This window comes from Diabrotica undecimpunctata, chromosome 10 (assembly GCF_040954645.1).
Source record: "Diabrotica undecimpunctata isolate CICGRU chromosome 10, icDiaUnde3, whole genome shotgun sequence".
NCBI lineage: Eukaryota > Metazoa > Arthropoda > Insecta > Coleoptera > Chrysomelidae > Diabrotica > Diabrotica undecimpunctata.
Window position 1 is genome coordinate 77203909 of NC_092812.1, and position 19819 is coordinate 77223727.

The 19819-nt window shown below is 34.9% G+C and overlaps 1 protein-coding gene across 2 annotated transcripts; it reads right to left on the minus strand.

Annotated features, from left to right (window-relative positions):
* Positions 1–412: 412 nt before the first annotated feature.
* On the minus strand, positions 413–18041 carry AP-2alpha (adaptor protein complex 2, subunit alpha). Of its 2 annotated transcripts, none has more exons than XM_072546840.1 (15): positions 17880–18041; positions 17673–17757; positions 16804–17015; positions 8913–9106; positions 6272–6503; positions 6009–6117; positions 5267–5420; positions 4857–5213; positions 3813–3945; positions 3251–3741; positions 2392–2541; positions 2050–2318; positions 1839–1983; positions 1550–1757; positions 413–737 (listed from the first exon to the last, which is right to left on the minus strand). In XM_072546840.1, exons 2-15 carry the CDS (start codon positions 17734–17736, stop codon positions 660–662), a joined length of 2796 nt encoding a protein of 931 aa, XP_072402941.1. In that variant the 5' UTR covers positions 17737–17757; positions 17880–18041; the 3' UTR covers positions 413–659. The 2 variants fall into 2 exon arrangements, with proteins under 2 accessions (XP_072402941.1, XP_072402940.1); XM_072546839.1 differs by having other exon boundaries at positions 2374–2541; positions 17880–18040.
* Positions 18042–19819: the final 1778 nt, after the last annotated feature.

Consider the following 19819-nt stretch of genomic DNA (forward strand, 5'->3'; position numbering starts at 1 on the left):
TGTGATTTATTTGTCTTTCTATTTTCTTATAAAATAAAAATAAAATTTTAAAATATCTTGGAGACTGGAATAAGTTTCTACATAATTGATTTATATCGAGAAAAAAGCTGTTCGAGCATCCACATTATTATAAAAAAATCCTTTCACTCTTTTTTATTTTTATTATGGATAAAAAAATTTGAATCGTAATTAAAGCACAAGCAACTAATAAATATGCAAAAAAAAAACGTTAATTTCATTAAAATACGTCAATTTGATCAAATTTGAATGATCGTGTGATAGGTAGATTTTTAAAATTTGAACAAACTGTAATTATGACGTCATTACATAAGTTTGATCAAACTAGATTGATCAAATATTTGACCGTCTGACACGGACTTCACAGAGATACACTACTAATGAAACAAATCTCTCCGATCTATGGTATGATATGTTTATTTGCCAAGAACGCATATATACAAAAATTAGAAAAACTGAACACGACTTATATACAATTCAAGTAACAACAAATACTAAAATTTACATAGTCTTATAAGCGTTCGGACTATAAAACGGCGAGAACATACATTGTCAAATAACTTAGAAAACATTTACAAATTTCTATAATCAAACAAAACTTAACTATTTAATAATATCTCCTTTGCTAGCTTCCTTATACTTTAAAATTGGTCAGCTAGAAGATCACAAAGTTCAACAGAAACAGACTCCTTACTCGATCTGACAGTCAGTCTGTACATCTGAAAATAAAAATATACCTATAAGATAAAAATCATGTCATAAATATTGTATTATTTATTAAACATTACTTCACCGTGAAGCATATTAAACGCAAGAAGAATCCCAATGTATGAAAGTAAAAAATGACGCTCACACTACAGACGACAACTTGTTGGAATTGTGTTAGTCATACGTTTAAAACAAGAAAATTGGGATATCTCGGACATATTACACGTGGAGAGAAATATACCTTGCTCCAACTGATAATGCAGGGAAAGATCCTAGGAAAGAGAAGCATAGGGAGGCGTAGAATGTCATGGCTGCGCAACCTGAGAGAGTGATACGGATGTACATCAAATGAACTTTTAGCTATGATGATTGCCGACCTCCGCCGCGGAGATGGCACTTGAAGAAGATACGTTTACTGGAGATTTTGTTCATGTTTTGGTGATATTATAATATACAAACATGGATACTGGAAGAATTATTAGTTTAATTCAAGAGAGTGCTCGTAAAAACAAAAAGTGAACACTAACATTCTAGAAATGTACAAAGGCACAGGATAGTGAAATTCAGAGTCTACCCATCTCCTGAAAAGAAACCCTTTCACCCTTAACTACTCGCAAGTCAGACACAGACTGAGAAATCTCGAAACGTTTTTCGGGTAGTGCCATCTAATTGTCGATACATCTTTTGGTTACCACGTGTAGTTTTTGTGTGTACACATAATGTAGCACATTATGTGTAGTTTTTAATCAATGGTAGTACTCACGATTGTGGTGCAATAAGTACATTATCAAGTAATTCAGAATAGTAAGGATTGGTTACTTACCTGAGCATTCTTATTTGGTTCTAAGCGAAGAAGACAGCCGACTTGCTGTGATCTCATATGGATAATTCCAGCACATACGAAATTATCGGGATTTGGATCGATGCCTTCTAAAAGTTGCATTCCAAAGCCAATAATTTTTGTTCTAGCTGCCTGAAGATCCATTGGAGATGAAGCTTTAAATATTTTTTGAGATCTTTGTTGATTAGTACTAAAGACAAAAAATCCACACGTAAGAACTTAAATTCTATACAATTTACTAGAGTAATAAAAATGTCCAATAAAAACATACTTTCCAAGATTTTTCCATCGGGCGAAAAATGATTCGCCGTTCATTTCCGTTGGTTCGAAGAACTTATTTATTGTTAAGGGAAGCTTAATATTTATCTTGTGGGGCATTTTATTACAGACAAATGTGACAACAATGCTAGGTGAATCTGAAACAATATATTGCATTTTTCAATATGATCTACAGACCCAAGACTTGTATTATATATACCAACCTGTATAGTCATCCATGCATTCTGCATTTATCATCTGCTGGATTTGAGCACCGGCTTCAAGAACTGGTTCAACTGGTTTGATATGTATTGCCAATTTTGCATTATTCTCTTCTGGCCATTGTAAAGTAGTCATAAAGTTATGTATTGGTGTGCTGGTTTTGTTTCCATAGAACAAGCCGAGGCGACCTAAGTTCTGTCTAAATTCGCTCTTCACTCCAATCTGGATCAGATCATTTTCAAAGAGAACACCATTATTCTTACAAACAAACCTAAAATAGTCAATATGAACACATTAATCCACTATACAATAAAAAAATCACTAACTTTTTGGCATCAACAAACCAATTTCTGTTGGACAAAGAAGAGTTGTTATTTGTCTGTTTTCCACCACTGTATATGTCCCCTAATACATCTAAGAGTACACCCGTATTGGCTGAGTTGGGCACAGAAGTTGCAGGGCTAGACAATCCCAAGAGATCTGCAGAGCCTGAACTGTAAAATATGAAAATTATTCATATTTTATAAATCTCTACTGGCCTGGCAAGTATTTTTTTACTATTATAATGGGCTGTTGATTATGTTAAAAAAAATAGGGCTAAAGCTAAATGCAACTACAACTTTAAAGAGGTTTTTTTGTTTCATATGGTCAATGGACCTCCAAATATGTAAAAACCGCGGAGTACGTTTTATATATTTGGTGGGTGTGGCGAACTTTGGAAAATGGTATCTGGGATACTGTGAATCCTAAAGACTTCTACCAAATGTCATTTTGAAAAGCAAGGATGAAAGTTTTTTTCTGTAAAGCAATGTCTATACCTATACCCCCTTGAAAAAAAGTTGTTGGTAAAAAAATTTCGCGCGTATTCCTGTTTTTTTGCTTCGTTTTTTGAATATATTTTTGTCAAAAAAAATTTTTAACTTTAAAAGGTGACATTTCGATAGAAATTTAATTTTAAACAACTTTTCTGTAGATGTATAGGTACGAAAACTGCATAGAATTTACCCAAATGCACCCTACTGCATAGGGTCAAATTCACCCCTTTCTCAAAAACGCATCCCTTTAAATGGTACCACTCCGCGGTTTTTTCATATTTGGGGGTCCATTGACCATATGAAACAATAAGACCCCTTTAACGTTGTAGTTCCTTTTTAAAGTACATAATCAATAGCCTATAAGGTAACAATAAAATTATTTTCTTACTTTGTATTATTCGCATCATTTGTATGGGTTGAGACAGGTGTTGGGCTCTTGTTGTCTTTAATCTCATTTTCTGGGACTCGTCCTGGCTTCTTCTTCTTTAACACAGCAAGAATGGAACTCTCCCTTTCTGGAAAAGCAGGCATTTCTTCTAAGACAGTTGCTAGAACATCAGAACTAGCAATAATACTCAGTTGCAGGTATTCCGATGCTCTTTGTTGGAGTTCTGCATCAGCTGAGCGTAAGTTACTGTGCTGTTTGAACACCTCCTGGACTTGTGTGCGGATTTCAGGGAAGAGGTTGATGAACTTAATGTAAGTGGATAGTAGAAGAGCCCGAGTCATGGGTGAGCAAAGATGGTATTTGGAATGTAAAAGCTGGAATTGAACTAATGGCGAAGATCTTTGATCGCCTGCAATCAAATTTCCGAATTCACCTAAAATGTATCCTCCGACCTTCACCATATTTTCGTGACACGCTGGTGCTTGCAATGCCTGCAATTTAATTATTTATCATTAATATATTTATTTATATATTTAAACCTTTCTAATGTTCAAAACCTTACTTCAAATACTGTTTTTGCAGCATATCCTTGCACCTCATCTCTATTTATTACGATTTGGATCACTCGATACCAAACCTCCTCGGATACATAATCACCAGCGATACGTATTAAATTTAAAATTACGTCTACGTACCTAAAAACAATGACACATGTTATTCAACAAGATACTATTTTTTAATGTGAAACGAATCAGTGATAAATCCCGGAATGAATCATCCTGATGCAAGTGGCGGGTAAACCATTTAACATTGATACCATCCAAATATATGCGTCAACACCAGACAAAGGGATCTAGACGATGAATAATTTTACGAACACCTGCTTCGATCACTTAAATCACAAGCTATACATATAATAAAGTAAAGGAAGTAGGACGGTAAGAAGCAATTCGATGAATGAGAAAAAAGGTTCCTCTAATAGAAGACTTATCAGAAAAAATAAATACATATATACGGCACCAAGGATTTGAGGAAAAATAAAAATGAAGAACTTAAAACTGAAATAGAGGAAAACTTCGAAACCAACTGTGGAACAAACTGTAGAAGAATATTGGGAAAATACAGGGTGTGGCGCGACAAGTTTTGATTAAAAGTAATGGAGGATACAGATATGTTAAAAATCTGAAATTACGAAGCTGTAGGTTTTGGATGACGTTGAGTTGAAATATAATGTTGTTCTGAATGTGGCACTTCCGGTTATACATGAAGTAGACGTCAACTTTCTTATTTTAAATCGAACCTAATATTTTTTATTTTATTTTCGAATTCTACATGATATTTTAGAGAAAATTAATGCACAATGTCCTATAGCAAAAATGAAGTATTTTTGAGATATTTCGATTGCCGTGTATCTGTAGAAAGATATCAAAACTAAATCAAATGTAACTGGTTATATTGTAAGAAGATTGTTAAAAAACTGCCGTCCGTTTGGTCAATTTAAGATAAAAAATTAATAAAAAACTTCTATATACCTATATCAATTTAATTAACTCCACATTACTCGAAAAAATAAAGCACCAAAAATAAAATTCTAAAATATACTTACCAAGTATAATCAGTAGCATATTTTTCCGCAAGAATAGCAACTTTCAATACCATTTCCTCGCGAATAGAATAATCAGCAGTCTCAAGGTAATTTAACATCTCTTGTACAATTTCTTCTGCATTGCTCTTATCACACATAGCGTAGAGTAAGTCTACTGCTTGCTGGCGAACGGATACATCCTTTTCCATTTTCATGGAGAGTATAACAACTTCTTGGTGCTTCTTGACAGCTTCATGAGAAAATTCAGAGGTTGCTAAATGGCACATAGATTCAAGAGCAAGGTATCGTAAATTGGTCTCCCGATTGCTCAAAAATTGGCCCAATTGGTTGCATGCTCTAACGAGAAGATTCGCCTCACTAGAAATTTGAGAATTAGTACAAATAAAAAAATAATAAAAAAAACCGTATACCTATCATTGTGGATAATAAGACTTATAGCCTCAAAGAGAACGGCATTTTTAGCATTTGAATGTTGGACTTTCTTTGATTTAGGTGGCTCTTGAGCTTTGTTCAATATTGTTTCCAAACACTCATTTAACCTTCCTCTAACACCTGGATCTTCGGCTAAAAAGTTTAAAATAAAAATAACCAAAAGTTCGGAATTTTGTTAATTTTATTTTACAAGTTGAACATGTCAGATGTTCGTCCCAACACTACAAGGGTACATAAACCAATGTACTAATTAAGAGTCCAATTCGGGTACTACCGTCCTTCCTAGACATTAGGGTTAGCTGCTATCTATTAGTGCTATGAACAATCAGTGTTTTTAATTAGGAGATTCCGGTGACAATGCGAAGATTGTGAGAGACATGTGTGAGGGAGTAACAACTAAAGTTAGGACAGGTGTGAGAGAGAGTGATAAATTTCAACGTCGAGAAGTTAATTACCCATTCCAAAGAATGGCTGGGTTCATGGAACAAGTAGAACAGGAAGAGCAAAGATGACCTGGAGGAGACGCTTAAACAGGACATGTCGTTAAAAGGGATTGATATTGGTATCAAGGATTTAAGGAAGCAGGACTTAGGAAGATCCCAAATAGTCATAAAGACAAAGAGGATGATGATACTAGAAAGTAAAGTTCCTGATCCCGACAGCTCCAAATATGAAGAGAGGATAACCTAATTGTGTAACCTAATTTAATTTATATCTTACCTGGAGGTGTATAATTTTGTAATAACCGAAGCAACTTTACTGACAGCCATGGTGCAGGTACAAAATAGTAAGTATAATCTTGGAGATCAGTGTAACTTGCTGTGACGATCTGAAAGAGAAATTAAACATTCTTCTACTCACCCAAAATATAAATAACTAATCAATCATAAATCAAAGTAATATGGAAAGCATTTAGAGAAGAATAAAATATACAACTTAAATATAAAATAAGTGTTACGTATAATACTATAATTTTTACTTACTCTACTTAATCTAGAGACAGCCAACGATACACATCCCTTGTATTCCTCTGGATTTTTCTTGACCAGAGCATCTATTAAGCTAGTAGCAGCAGTGACTACACCCATATGTTGATCATTCAACAAATGAATTATTCGAGAAGTCCATTCTCCTCCTGGGATAATATCTTGAGAGGTTCTGAACAAACGTAACAAGCAGAGAGCAGCACTTTGCTTCACAACATCCATAGTATCTCTGAAATATGATTCGGTAACATTTGTGTATTCTGATCATAACCCTTTGATAGCATAAGTTCACATCAAATTAAGAAGAACAGTAAATAAACAAAAATGAATCAAATTGTTGTTGGATATTTACAGAAAAAGAAGATGGCACGACTTCTTAGGAACACTTGATCTAAAAAGAGATCGGAGAGATCAAAGACAGATCAAAACAAGAACGGATAAGATAAATGCGAACAACAATACAACGCAATACAACATCAAATACGAAGTAAAATCAGAGGGACAAAAGAAAATTTTTAAATAATTAGCTGCTAATACTTTAACTTAAAAATATTCAGAATTGATAGAATTACAAAGCCAGAATAGGTCCAATACATTATGCGATACAGGCAATGTATTAACAGTTATAGAAGAAAACCTAAGAACATGGAACAATTATGTCGAGAATTCTTTGAAGATAATAGACAAAAAGTTATCTTGAACACACGGACAGAAATAAAGGTTCTGAAATTTGTCTTCTTAGTTTTTTAGAAAGTCGGTCGAAAAATGAAACTTAGCCGATAACATTTTCGAGCAATAATTTTTTACAATTTTCGGAGAGGATTATCCCAACAGCAATATCTCGCTGAAATGGTTTGTGTGTTTAAAAATAAAGCATCACACCATTCAACTATTTCCCACTGGTATTGCGAAATTCAACGTGGTCGCTCCAGTCTCAGCAACGAATCCAGGTCAGGTCCACCCAAAACATTGATGCGGTTCGTCAGCTAATTAAGGATGACCGCCGTGTAACATACCGGCAAGTAGAGGCATCTTTGGGCATTTCAAAGATCTCGACCCAAAAGATCCTTCATGAAAAACTGGGTGTTACGAAGTTGGTTTCCTGTTGGATCCCTCATTTGCTCACAGAAGAGCAAAAAGCGGTTTGCGTCGATTAGTGTCGAAAAACATTGGAACGGTTCAACAAAGGAAGCTCAAAAAACGTTTATAGTATTGTTAATGACGATGAATCTTGGATTTACTTCTACGAACCGAAAAATAAATGTCAATCCACTGTGAGGGTGTTTCATGATGAGGAAAAACCAACAAAAGTGATCCGTTCTTGAAGTATGTCAAAGAAAATGGTCCCAACTTTTGTGTCAAAATCTGGTCATGTGGCAACAATTACTTTAGAAGATCGAAGAACGGTTACTTCTGATATTGTTAAACTATCCACCGTATAGCCCCGACCTAAGTCCCAACGACTTCACGTTCCCAAAGATGAAGAATGCAATGCGTGGGCAGTGATTCTAGTAGCCGAAGAAGCCATCGATGCCTTTAAAACAGCGATTTTGCAGGTGTCAACTGAAGACTGGAATAACTGTTTTACCAATTGATTTAAACGTATGCAAAAGTGTATCGATCTTGGTGGGACATCTTTTGAAAAGCAATAAAGTACTTTAAGTATATATTTTTTTGCCTTTATGGGTACACGCAAAACTAAAAAGACAACCCTCGCATTTGCAATAAACACATTGAAATACGGAAAACGAAAGGGTCAGACAAACTATCAGCCGAAATTTTTGAACTTATTGAAGAAGAGCAGGTTCATTTCTTGGTAGATTTGTTCAAGAACATTTACAAATACAAAATCATACCACAATAATGGCTGACATCAACCTACCTAAGGCTATCAAAGAAAAGAAATGCCAAACACTGCGCAGATTACCGCAAAATAAGCCTAACAGAACATACAGAAAGCTAGAATAAGATATCAGCGGAACTCAATTTGGATTTCATCACGCTCTATGCATCCGCAAGCGTTAGTCGTATTTGTACTAATGTAGTATCCCAAAGATATAGTTTTACACTTTATCGGCTACAAGCCTCAGCCTTAGCCTGCAAAGATATGTAGACGATAGTGCTCATAGTCGAAACACTTGACTTACAGGCGTTTAAAACAGTCTCCAAAATAGGCATAAAGTTTATGATTGTTAACCTGCAGAACGAAAACGGCACTTAAAGAAGTCTCACATGTGTGTGACTTCTCAAGATAACATCATTCACCAATAATTCATAATTATAATTTTTTTAACAGAGCTTATAAGTTACAAAAAACTTACAAACTGTTACTGTATTTTACACGTTTTGCGAAGTTATAGTAAAAAGGAAATGTAGATGTGTGCTACTTAATGTTGCACATACTACTTATGTGCCTACTTCCAAGGATAATAATAATACCGTATGGCATTTTTGCCGGGAGATCCTTTTGGATTGTTCCAGCGCCAATTGCATTTTTAACCCTGTTTCAGGTAACTAGTGTCGATGCACAAGGGACCAGGGTAATCGACGACTTTAAGTGCCCTTTGAAGCACTGATTTCTAAAAGGAATTCTGGCTTTAGGAATTATTGGTGAATCTTGTTTCATAAAAGTACTTACCCTGAAACTAATAACTTAGGAATGTCATTTCCGAATGCTTCAGCCATTTCTTTACTACCGATATTAGCAATACATTGCAATGCCAGGTTAACATGGATAGGATTTCTTGAAGCAAGATCATTTTTAATGCTTTGAATAATAAGTTTGATGAGTTCACTATTTGTGTTGACTAGAACTGAGATAAACAAATATCCCTAAAACAAAAAATTAGGTACAAAATACACCGGTACCTGCATTTTTACATAATACTTTTTCAGTTTCTGGCTATGCATTGAAGAGGTTGGCATACCATTACTATTATCAGTGGTATATTTTATGTTACCATATTATGTGTATGGTAAGCATATGAGAAAGTTTTGTGTAAATTGGCTCCGATACATATCTCGTTTTATTCGGGAAGTGTCCAATTGATTTCCATATAAAAGTTGATACCATAATGCAGTGGTAAAGTAGTAACCAACATAGTTTTAAACGAATTCCTAAACTTCTGTCTTCCGAAAGCATAGCAGTATAAATTTTCCACGCACCACGAGCTCAGATTGTTTGACAAGGCGAGTGGTGCGATGCGGTGTGGAATGGCAGATCCAAAGCGAAGAACCAAAATAACAGAACACTACTAGCAAAGAACGTTCACAAATATAGTGCCTTCTTTATCCTAACGGCCTCTTAAAATGATGGTAAAGTACTTACAGATGACCGACTTAAATCCTGATTAAATACTTCTGCAAATTTTTAAGGTTCTAAATTCTAAGAATTTAACTCGGTAAATTACTTAAAATCTGTAATGTTCAGTACTTTGTTATTAGGGTTAATTTTTTTATTTTCAGGGAATTAATGTTTGAAGATTAATCTGGAAGTTTACATGTTGTTTATCGTAAAATCCAATGTAGGTCGTACATGAAAAACAACCAGTTGAAAACTAGTCTTTGAGTGAACAAGTTATAAGAAGTTGTGATATTGTTACAGTGTAGCGCACGTGGAATTGTGAAAATTTTCATTTAGAAGAGGTTGGTCCCATTTAAGGGCAAGGATCAGAAGGGCGCCATAGAACCCATCTGTCATGCGAAGGAAATAGTTAATATTTTTTTAACTTTAACCGATAGACATGAGTAAAAGTGCAGCTATAGAAAAAACAACTGTGCCGCTCTGACTCGTGACACCAATTTCAACCGTTCGAAAAATTATTAATATTCCAATAATTCCAAAAATTAAAACAAGTGACAGTGGTGTTTCTAGGAAGTTTGATAGTGCGAATGAAGACATAACTACGCTACAAATAAAGGACAATTGGTGCCAACATTAGACAATCTTCTTAATAAACACAATGCAGATGACACTGGAATTAAGTGCGGTACAAGTTTTTGGAAGTGCTGTGCATAGGATTTAGGTTAAAGAAAATAACCAAAAGGCGATAATTATGGAATACCATTATCTGCGCATATGGCGAAAGGAATATTTAACGAAAATAAAACATTACCGCAGAGAAACTAAATCAATTATGTATATAGATGAGACGTGGTTCGACACTCCATCAAAAAGTTGGTTTGACAACAGTGAACACTAGGCAACAAAAGCACTTCCAATAAAGGAAAACGCGTAACGATATTCTACGCCGGATAAGTAGACGGATGAGTTCTAAACTCTGTCTTTATCTGACAAAAACATTAGTGAATCTTGCGTCGATTATCACCAAGACACAACCGCGGAGGTATTTGAAGACTGGTTTAAAAATAAATTAATACGTAATACGTCGTAATAAAAAAAACCAAAATTCATACAAAGTACGGCTCTACATCTGTCGTTTATAGACAAAATAAGATTGTCGATATCCTGTTGGGCTACGTTTGCCCATTCTTCTATTAGACGCTCTCGGAAACGAAACAACGTGTTTATATGTTAACCATTTGTGGACGAGCAATATCATGCATGAGGTGGAAGTTTTGATCAACAGCACCAGCAAATGGACGAATGATAGGTTGAAGAATGGTTTCGAGCTATAGCTGATTTGTAAGGACGCGGTCTGAAAAAATGAGGTCCGTTCTTCCACCGATTATTATTCCAGCCCATACCATTACTGTACAACTTCTGTATGTGTAAACTTCGAGGACATGTCTTCAGCGTTTTATATTTCCACATCGCTTCCACACTCGACGAGAATCTGGATGAAATCCAAATCTAGATTCGTCGGAGAATAAAACTGTAGCCCAATCACTTGCATCCCAGGTTTGATATTCTTGGCACCACTCTAATCTTGGAGCACAATTGCCTCTAGAGATAGGTGGACATCTCAATGACCTTCGAATGTGGAGATTGGCTTCATGGAGACAATTTCTTACAGTATCACGGCCTATGGTTACCTTGTGTGCTCGCTGTAAGTCACTAACCAATTCAGGTGCGTAATTGGTTGTCTTCTAGTGGTTAACAATAAATATTGGACTTGAGCTGCAGTTGTAGTACATTCACGTCCTGGATGACGTTCGGCTGGACTCCCAGTGTCACAAAAACGCTAACACGATCGGCTTAGAACACTTTAGGAGACTACCATGCGCTCAGATACATTAGTTTGCCGCAAGTCACCTTGAAGAAGACCTACACCCCTATTCATTTTATCTAAAGTTAAATGATGTCGCTCCATGATATTATGACAATATTTTCAATGTACTAACTAAACAAGAACTTTATAGCACGAAAAAAATCGAAACTACCAGAATATTTCCTGCAGTATAAAAACTATAGTTTTTTCCTCTCCTGTTAAAAACTTCAAATATTCGTTATGACATTTGCAGTTTTGTTTTACTCACAAAAATCTACAGGATGAGCATCTGTACAAATTCAATTGAAATTAAAAGACCACATGAATTTATTTTTATTAATTTTATTATGTTATAAAAATATCCCTAGACTTTTCCAATCTGTGAAATATTTCATTATGTTTCATTTCTTTAATTTTGCTTGAACCATTCCTTCTTAAACCCACGCTGTGTTTAATGCTTGGTTTATTGCTCACCAAAATTATACATAAGTCAAGGCACTATATTTGTGAATGTACCTTACATAGACATGTACTCATCTGTCTATGTACCTTACATAGACAGATGAGTAAATTTATAATTTCAATAGACAAATATTAAAATAATATTGAAAATTTGATTAAAATTTATCAATATGACCACAAAGAAAATAATTAATCAATATGATAGTGAATGATCGTCGACAAAGGACGGTAAGAGAAAAAGGTGGAATAATCTATAAATAATATATTTACAACAATTTACTTAAAAAGAAATAAACAAACAGCAAATGCCAACAATCGGAAAAAGGTTCTCCAGTTCCTAAAAGTAGGTGGAGAAAGACTAAAGAAAGAAATAGCAAGGATGATACAACTAGTGTGAGCTAAAGAACAAATTACGAAACAGTGAAAAGAAGCTATTCTCTGTCCAATTTATAAGAAGGGTAATATTACAGAATGTAGGAATTATAGGGGTATAGTTCTGCAGAACACAGTATACAAAATATTGGCGCTGGTAATAAGAGATAGAATTAAAGCTTAAAAGGAAAGCTGCATAGGGGAATACCGGGCACGTTTTAGACCAGGTAGGTCAGTAACAAATCAAATCTTTACAATGAAACAGACCTTGGCCAGCAATAAATCAACAATACAATCTGTCGCTAAATATGGTCTATCGATTTTAAGCAGGCTTATGATACATTGATCAGATCAAATGTGTTGGCTTCCCAAGAAAAATTATACAGCTTGTTAAAGGCTTATTAAATTAAACAAGGTGTAAAATGCCGATAAAGGGGCATATCTCTAACAGTTTTGCTATTAATAGAGGTTTGAGGCAGGAAGACACACTCTCTTCAATATTCTTCAATCTTATCTTGGAAATTTTTTTAAGAGAAAGTAAAATGCACACGAAGGGTTTAATCCACCATCAAAATACAAAAGGATGTGAAGAAAACACCTCAGAAGTACAGACTAGGAAGGAAGGCAATGGAGATGGCAAAAATAAGTCATCCTACGACAGGTGGTAAAAGCGATAAGGGTAGGAATACTGTCCCAACAACTATAGAGAAACTTCCCTACCAATGAAACACTTGGTAGCCATAAAAGAAATGATTCTGGACAAAATATCTTCTATACATTCTATCTTGTGGTATAAAACCATAGATGAATGGCTAAAAACGGGATGTGGCTACAGGGGATCTTACTCAAGATTGACAGAGGACAATAACATTCCTCAGATGAAGATCTTTGTGACTTATCTTCCTGATAATCTGAACAACCCAACACACAAGATAGACACAAAATGATAATGTCAATAAAAAAATTGGAGAACTTGAAGAGTTGACAAAGGCCCTACTATAAAAATGACCCTCTCAGTGGACTCTACATCTGCAGAGGCTTCAAAGAAAAATGGCTGCATGGGCAGTCTATAAATATACTATAAATTTGGCCTGGTACAAATTTTACCACAAAAAGCCACTCTGACCAGCCTAGGCCAAGTTCTGCATCCACAAACCAACATAGAACAAAGGCTACCATCAAAGGAAGAAATAATAAAGAGACTTGAAAGGATTACAAGGGATTAAAGAAAGATCCCAAGAACCCATAAAACATATTAGGTTTCTGCAACTAAATACATACCACTCAAAAGCTGCATCTAGCATGCTTAGTAGGAGCTTCATAAGTAATTTTGAGCCTAATTCAAGAGCCATGGGATCATAAGACTCTTTAAAGAACTACCAAAGAACTAATTTAAGTAGATTTATTCACAAATGCATGACATACTCATTCATGTTTGCTCATTTCACTTAATTAAATTTACTTTACTGATACCGAACTGTGGCACTCACATCTTTACTATTTACATATATTATAGCTGCAATGAAAACCAACACATGGATGGGGTGGGATTTATTGTAAACCAAAAACAAAAGGCCTTATTATTGACTTTAAAGCCTACAGTCAAAGAATGCGCTATTTGCGCTTAAAAGGGAAATTCTTCAATTACAGTTGATCAATGCACCTACAGATGTCCCAGAAATGACATTAAGATCATATTAGGTGACGTGAATGCAAGAATAGGATGAGAGCGAGTTTTGATGCCCTCGATAGGAAAGCATAGCCTACACAATATCAGTAGCGATAATGGATTACGACTGATAAACTTAGCAGCAGCACTAAATATGACAGTCGCTAGCACCTATTTTGAACACAAAAGAACATACACAAAGTAACCTGGACCTGTCCTGATGGAAGAACAACGAGTCAGACTGATCACATCTCAATAGATTCAAGGCATGGAACAGACGTAATAAACTGCAGAAGTTATAGAGACACAAACATAGACTCAGATCATTGCCTAGTGATCTCAGCATTGAGAGCTAGAATTTCAAACACCAGTAAAGAAATCGATAGAAAAAAATGAAATGTGCAAAAGCTGAGAGATACGACAATTGCAGAACGGTACTCAGAAAACATCACCAACAGGCTAATGAATCAAAATGTAAATGAAGAAGACCAGACAGATATACACTCCTACTGGACCAGAATAAAGGAAGACATTGAAGCAGTAGCCAAAGATGAACTATCAAAAGATATTTGTGCCCGTAAAAATTATTGGTTTGACAAATGCAAGAATGCAACCAAAGAAAAAAATGAGGCCTACAGAATGATGCTTACCCAACGAACTAGAAAAACTGTAGAGAATTGCCAGAAAAAGAGAAGAGAAGAAAAGAGGATACAAAAAAGAAAATAAACGAAACCACTTAAATAAAGAACTTAAATATCCTTTCTGAAACAGAAAAGAATTCAAGCCAACCACAAGACAATGCAGAAGTCAGAATAGTGGCCTATTAACAAGGAAATAAGTATTGAATAGATGGGTGGAATACTATAACCAGGCACTTAATATAGAGGAAGAAGAAGAAAACCTGGAAGACAAAAGAGATGAGGTAAGAGGAACAGACGAGAGAGAAGAGGAACCACCAACGAAGTGGTGGTGGGTCTTGAAGTTAAAGATGCAATTAAAAAAGTAGCCAGAAACAAATCATCTGGAATAGATAATCTCCCAGCTGAACTATATAAAGAAGGTGGCCATGATATCAAATGGCATTACAGCAGATTATAAAAGAAATCCCTCCCCAATGATTGGAATATTAGAATACTTTGCACCATACACAAAAAAGGAGATATCTTTGAATGTTCTAACCACAGGGGAATTACGCTTTTAAATGCAGCATATAAAGTATTTTCCACAGTACTAAGTCACCATATGCAGAACGGATAGTAGGAAAATACCAAGCTGGTTTCAGAGGTGGTAAATCAACAATTTATCAGATTGCAACCCTGAAACAAATTTTAGAAAAAACACTGGAATATGGCATTGATACTCATCACATATATATATATATATATATATATATATATATATATATATATATATATATATATATATATATATATATATATAGACTACAAAGCAGCCTATGACTCTGTCAATAGAAAAGAAATGTTCAAAGCATGAAAGCTAGGACTACCGAATAAGTTGGCAAATTTAACAAAACTAACTCTTGAAAAAGTTGAATGTAGAGTATGAATTCAAGGGGAACTGTCTGAACCATTTAAAACAAATAACGGGTTGCGCCAGGGAGACACTCTCTCCTGTATACTGTTCAATCTGGCTCTGGAAAAAGTAATACGTATGTCACAAATCACAACCATTGGTACAATATATAATAAATCAGTGCAAATCCTTGCCTAGCTGATGATATCAATATTGTTGGGAGAACAGAAAACACTGCATGAGAGGCATATGTAGCATTAAAAGAATCAGCTACAAAAATGGGTTTAAAAATAAACACCAACAAGACGAAGTATATGAAAATAAGCATGCAACCACAAATCCTACAACCATTTGTTATAGCAAACAACATCATCCAAGCAGTGGAACTAATTGGTATACCTGGGAGCGCTTCTTAACATTGAAAATAATACTACCGCAGAGACAAACCTCAGAATTTGTACAGCCTAAGATGCTATTTTGGGCTCAATCTCATCTTTAAATCCACAATTATATCGAGAAATACAAAAATAAAACTCTACAAAACAATAATCCGCCTAGTCCTAAAATATGCGTCACAGACCTGGATTCTCAACAAAAAGTAATGAAAACATGTTAGGATGTTTCGAAAGAAAAGTACTAAGGCTAATCTATGGAGCAGTGAATGACAATGGAGTGGGGAGAAGATGATACAACTTCGAACTTTATAGAATATACCAGGAACCAGATATCGTAAAACATACTAAGGACGTCTGAGGTGGATAAGGCATATAATGCGGATAGAACAAAATGACCCAGCTAGAAAAATGATAGACCCATTGGTCAGAGAAGAAGAGGAAGACCCAGAACAAAGTTCCTTGATAACATTGATAAAGATGTGGGACAACTGGAGAAAAAATCTTGAGGAGGCTAGGACCCACACAGGGTTGTAAAGTCAGAATGATGATGATGGCATAAATGAATGGAAAGGCATAGATAAACTAGCCCAATATAGTGAAGAGATGTGAGTTCTAGGTGCACAGTGGCAAAATTCAAAAAAGTGGGAAAATATTCATTCTTTCTGAATTGACAGAGCAGTTACTTTTGTGCAGTGTTGTAACATTGTGATATAAATATGGGGAATCTATCTTAGGCTAGTATACATATTCACTACTTTATACAACTCAGCATATAGAACAATTTATCACACAACTTTCAATACCAAAGACAACACTTTTGGCACATTATACCTTAGGCCTCCAGATTCTGGGGTTAATAAATATATTCAAAATATGTGGAAATGTATTACATTTAATCTAATATAATAATATATAAATATAACTTACTATTTGTTTCTCGGAATATTTATTCGAGGATAGAAGATTTACAGCTTCCATGTGACCAAAATCAATGTCATGGCCCAATAAAAATATGAAGAGTAGCTTACAGACATACTTTTTCTTTTGATAGCCATCTAAGGTTTTATCACCTTTAAATTTGCTACGGATATTAGCAAGTTCTTTGTTAATCCTTTTTATTTCCGCTTCTTTGCTTTTGCCTGAAACACATAAAGGTTTATAGAAAATAATAACATTAACCTACAGATGAGATGGCTGCTAGGTGATAAGAAAGTCAGTGTTGCTAATCTGAAGCTTTATTATTATTTCCAGTAAAAACAAACCTTGAATATAAATATTTTCGTACTTGCTATTTGGAATTGGATGAAAAAGAACTTGATTAATTATTAGGTAACATTAAACACTATTTTAGAAACAAAATATGCAGTTAATTTGTTAAATTCATTACTGTTACCCACATTTGTATAAAACAACCACTCATGTACATCTTATACAATCTTACGAACATAGCGTACTAAGTATGTTGTAAAATTGTTTAAATAATTTGTGAAAAAGGAGTATTAAGACCTAGATACCATGTATGTAACTTGAATTCACAAAAACCAGCCAATTAAAGAGTGTATATACCTCATATGATACAAATTATTTGAATAATTTGAGAATAATAGAAAACTTTGCAGGTATAGAAAAATACAAGAGCTATTAGTCCTTTGGTCAACTGAAATGTGTATAATCTGTGATACCAGGATAACGATGATAACAAATGTAAACGAGATTAGTAGTATTACACAGAATAATTGTACTGGAACTACATTTAAACTCTTAAGTATTTTAGGAAGTGACAGTAATATACTTACAGTTTCTAATATCTGAAATAAAGACAGCCAAGCCTCTCATGCCATCTCCACGGACAGCTGGCATGATTACTCCAATAACCAGCAACTAAAACAATTAATTTTAATCAAAACTCTTTAATATTTATTAATAATAGGATCAAACAAGATCCTCCCCCTAAGATAATATTCTGATAATATATCCATGAACTTTTAATGAAAACTAAATACCTTATATCCAAAGTATGTCAATTAATATTAATAGAAACCTTAATATTCTTTAATAACAATTATATTTAACTAATTATAAGACTTTAGATCTATAATAATTTCAATTTCTGTTCCGCTTTATTTGGCAGTAGTAAAATGTCAAGACTGTCAGATCACGGCTACTACGGGAAAAAATTAAATCAATCATTGAATGAATACCAATGACGACATTGGGAATTTAACCATTAAAAATAAATAATAATTTCGCAATAAACGCCTAAAAGCTAATGTAAAAAATATTAATTTCAGTTTAGACCTTTTATTCTTTCAGAAACTATAATAATTATAGTAAAAACTAATGAATTACTTATATATTATATTTTAATATAGTTCACCAGCATTACCTAAACTGGCATTACTAGTTGCCTACATTCGAACATTTGGATGGATATTAATTAACATCCTTATTGAAATTGTGTCTATCCGTCCGTCTGTCTGTGCGTAATTCTTGAACAAAAGTCGTGGAGTCTTCAAACTTGATACATAGGTTCATCATGGTTTAAGTAAAAACACTAATGATTTTTGAGCCAATAGGTCTTCTTCTTCTTTTCATATTCTCATGCCTTCCCCTTTTTTTGGGACATAACTTTGTATCTGGATCCTCGAGTTACCTTTGGTGTAAGGAAGAACTCTATTGAATTTGAAGGCATAGGTCTTCTCCTCCTCCTTATTTTATTAATTATCTTTAAGGAAAAGTTCTATAGTTTTGAAGCTTGATCTATAAGTTCCTCTTGGTATAAGGAAGATCCTGTTGATTCTGGGTTCAAAGTTCTTTTTCTTCTTGTCATATTCTCAGGCTGTCCATTTTCTTAAAGAAAACATCCTAGAGTCTTTAAACTTGAGTTCTAGAATGAGTTCTGCTGTTGGCTTGATAAAAGACACTCACTGGCGAATATCACATAATGATTCAACCGGCCGTAACACTGCGATCAGGCAGGCAAGGGGAAACCACCTGATTATCTTCCCGATAGTACACTCCAAATGAGGAAATTGCATGACTCTGTGAGGTCAACGGGTCTTTTTGAAGCGAGGCTTCTATACTGGCGTTATACTACTTTTTCTCTATAGTAAAATGCTGAGGCAAGCGTTACGGAACTAGCGCCATGAGAAGGCGTCACGGGTAGCGTCACAAAATAGCGGTTCTTCACATCGATTCACTACTCTCGATTAATTCGTTTCTAGTCATCATATATTTATTTTAAGCAGGTTTAAATTCAAACTGCATGAAAAATCCTCCTCCTTATTCCTTGAGCCCTTGTCAGAGCGTGGTGACACTCTAAATATTATTGGCTTGCTGCCTCCATTGGCTGCGATCATGTGCCATGTGGACGACTTCATGTAGAAATTTTCCCACCAGAGTCTTCATTTGGTCTGCCCATCGTGTTGGAGATATTCCTCTTGGTCTTCGGCCTTCAACCTTTCCTTCTACTACTAATCGTTCCATGGTCCCCGCTCTTCTAGCTATGTGGCCGAAGACATGCTCGGTTTCCTTTTTTTAATAGCCTGTCTTCTATATGAAGCCCTTCCACATTTCGAAGGCTTTAATCTTATTCCTATCGATTTTTTGAGAGTCAATGTTTCAGCTGCGTATGTAGCAATGGGAAAAATAAGGGCATTGACCAAGCTGAGCTTAGTATTTCCCGTTATTGTTTGGTCTTTCCATATTTTAATCAGTTTAGCTGTTGCGGTTCGGGCCGTTGCTAGTCTATGCTTTATTTCTGAAGAGCAATCGCCATTGTTGTTTATCAGGGAGCCCAAGTATATAAATCTGTCCACCACTTCGCTACCACTTATTATTTGCTCTGTCTACGATCATTATTTTTGTTTTTTTCGGTGTTGATCTGAAATCCAAATTCTTCGCTTATCTGGCTTAGCCGCTAAGTGATGGTGATCATTTCGAT

Bases quoted from the DNA above. Each gene is read 5' to 3' on its own strand.
- AP-2alpha (XM_072546839.1), bottom strand. From the start codon at position 17,736: ATGCCAGCTGTCCGTGGAGATGGCATGAGAGGCTTGGCTGTCTTTATT. The intron at 9,107-16,803 runs GTAAGTTATATT...TTTTTGTTTTAG, and splicing joins AATATTCCGAGAAACAAATA to GGATATTTGTTTATCTCAGT. The intron at 2,542-3,250 runs GTAAGAAAATAA...CATATTTTACAG, and splicing joins AATGATGCGAATAATACAAA to TTCAGGCTCTGCAGATCTCT.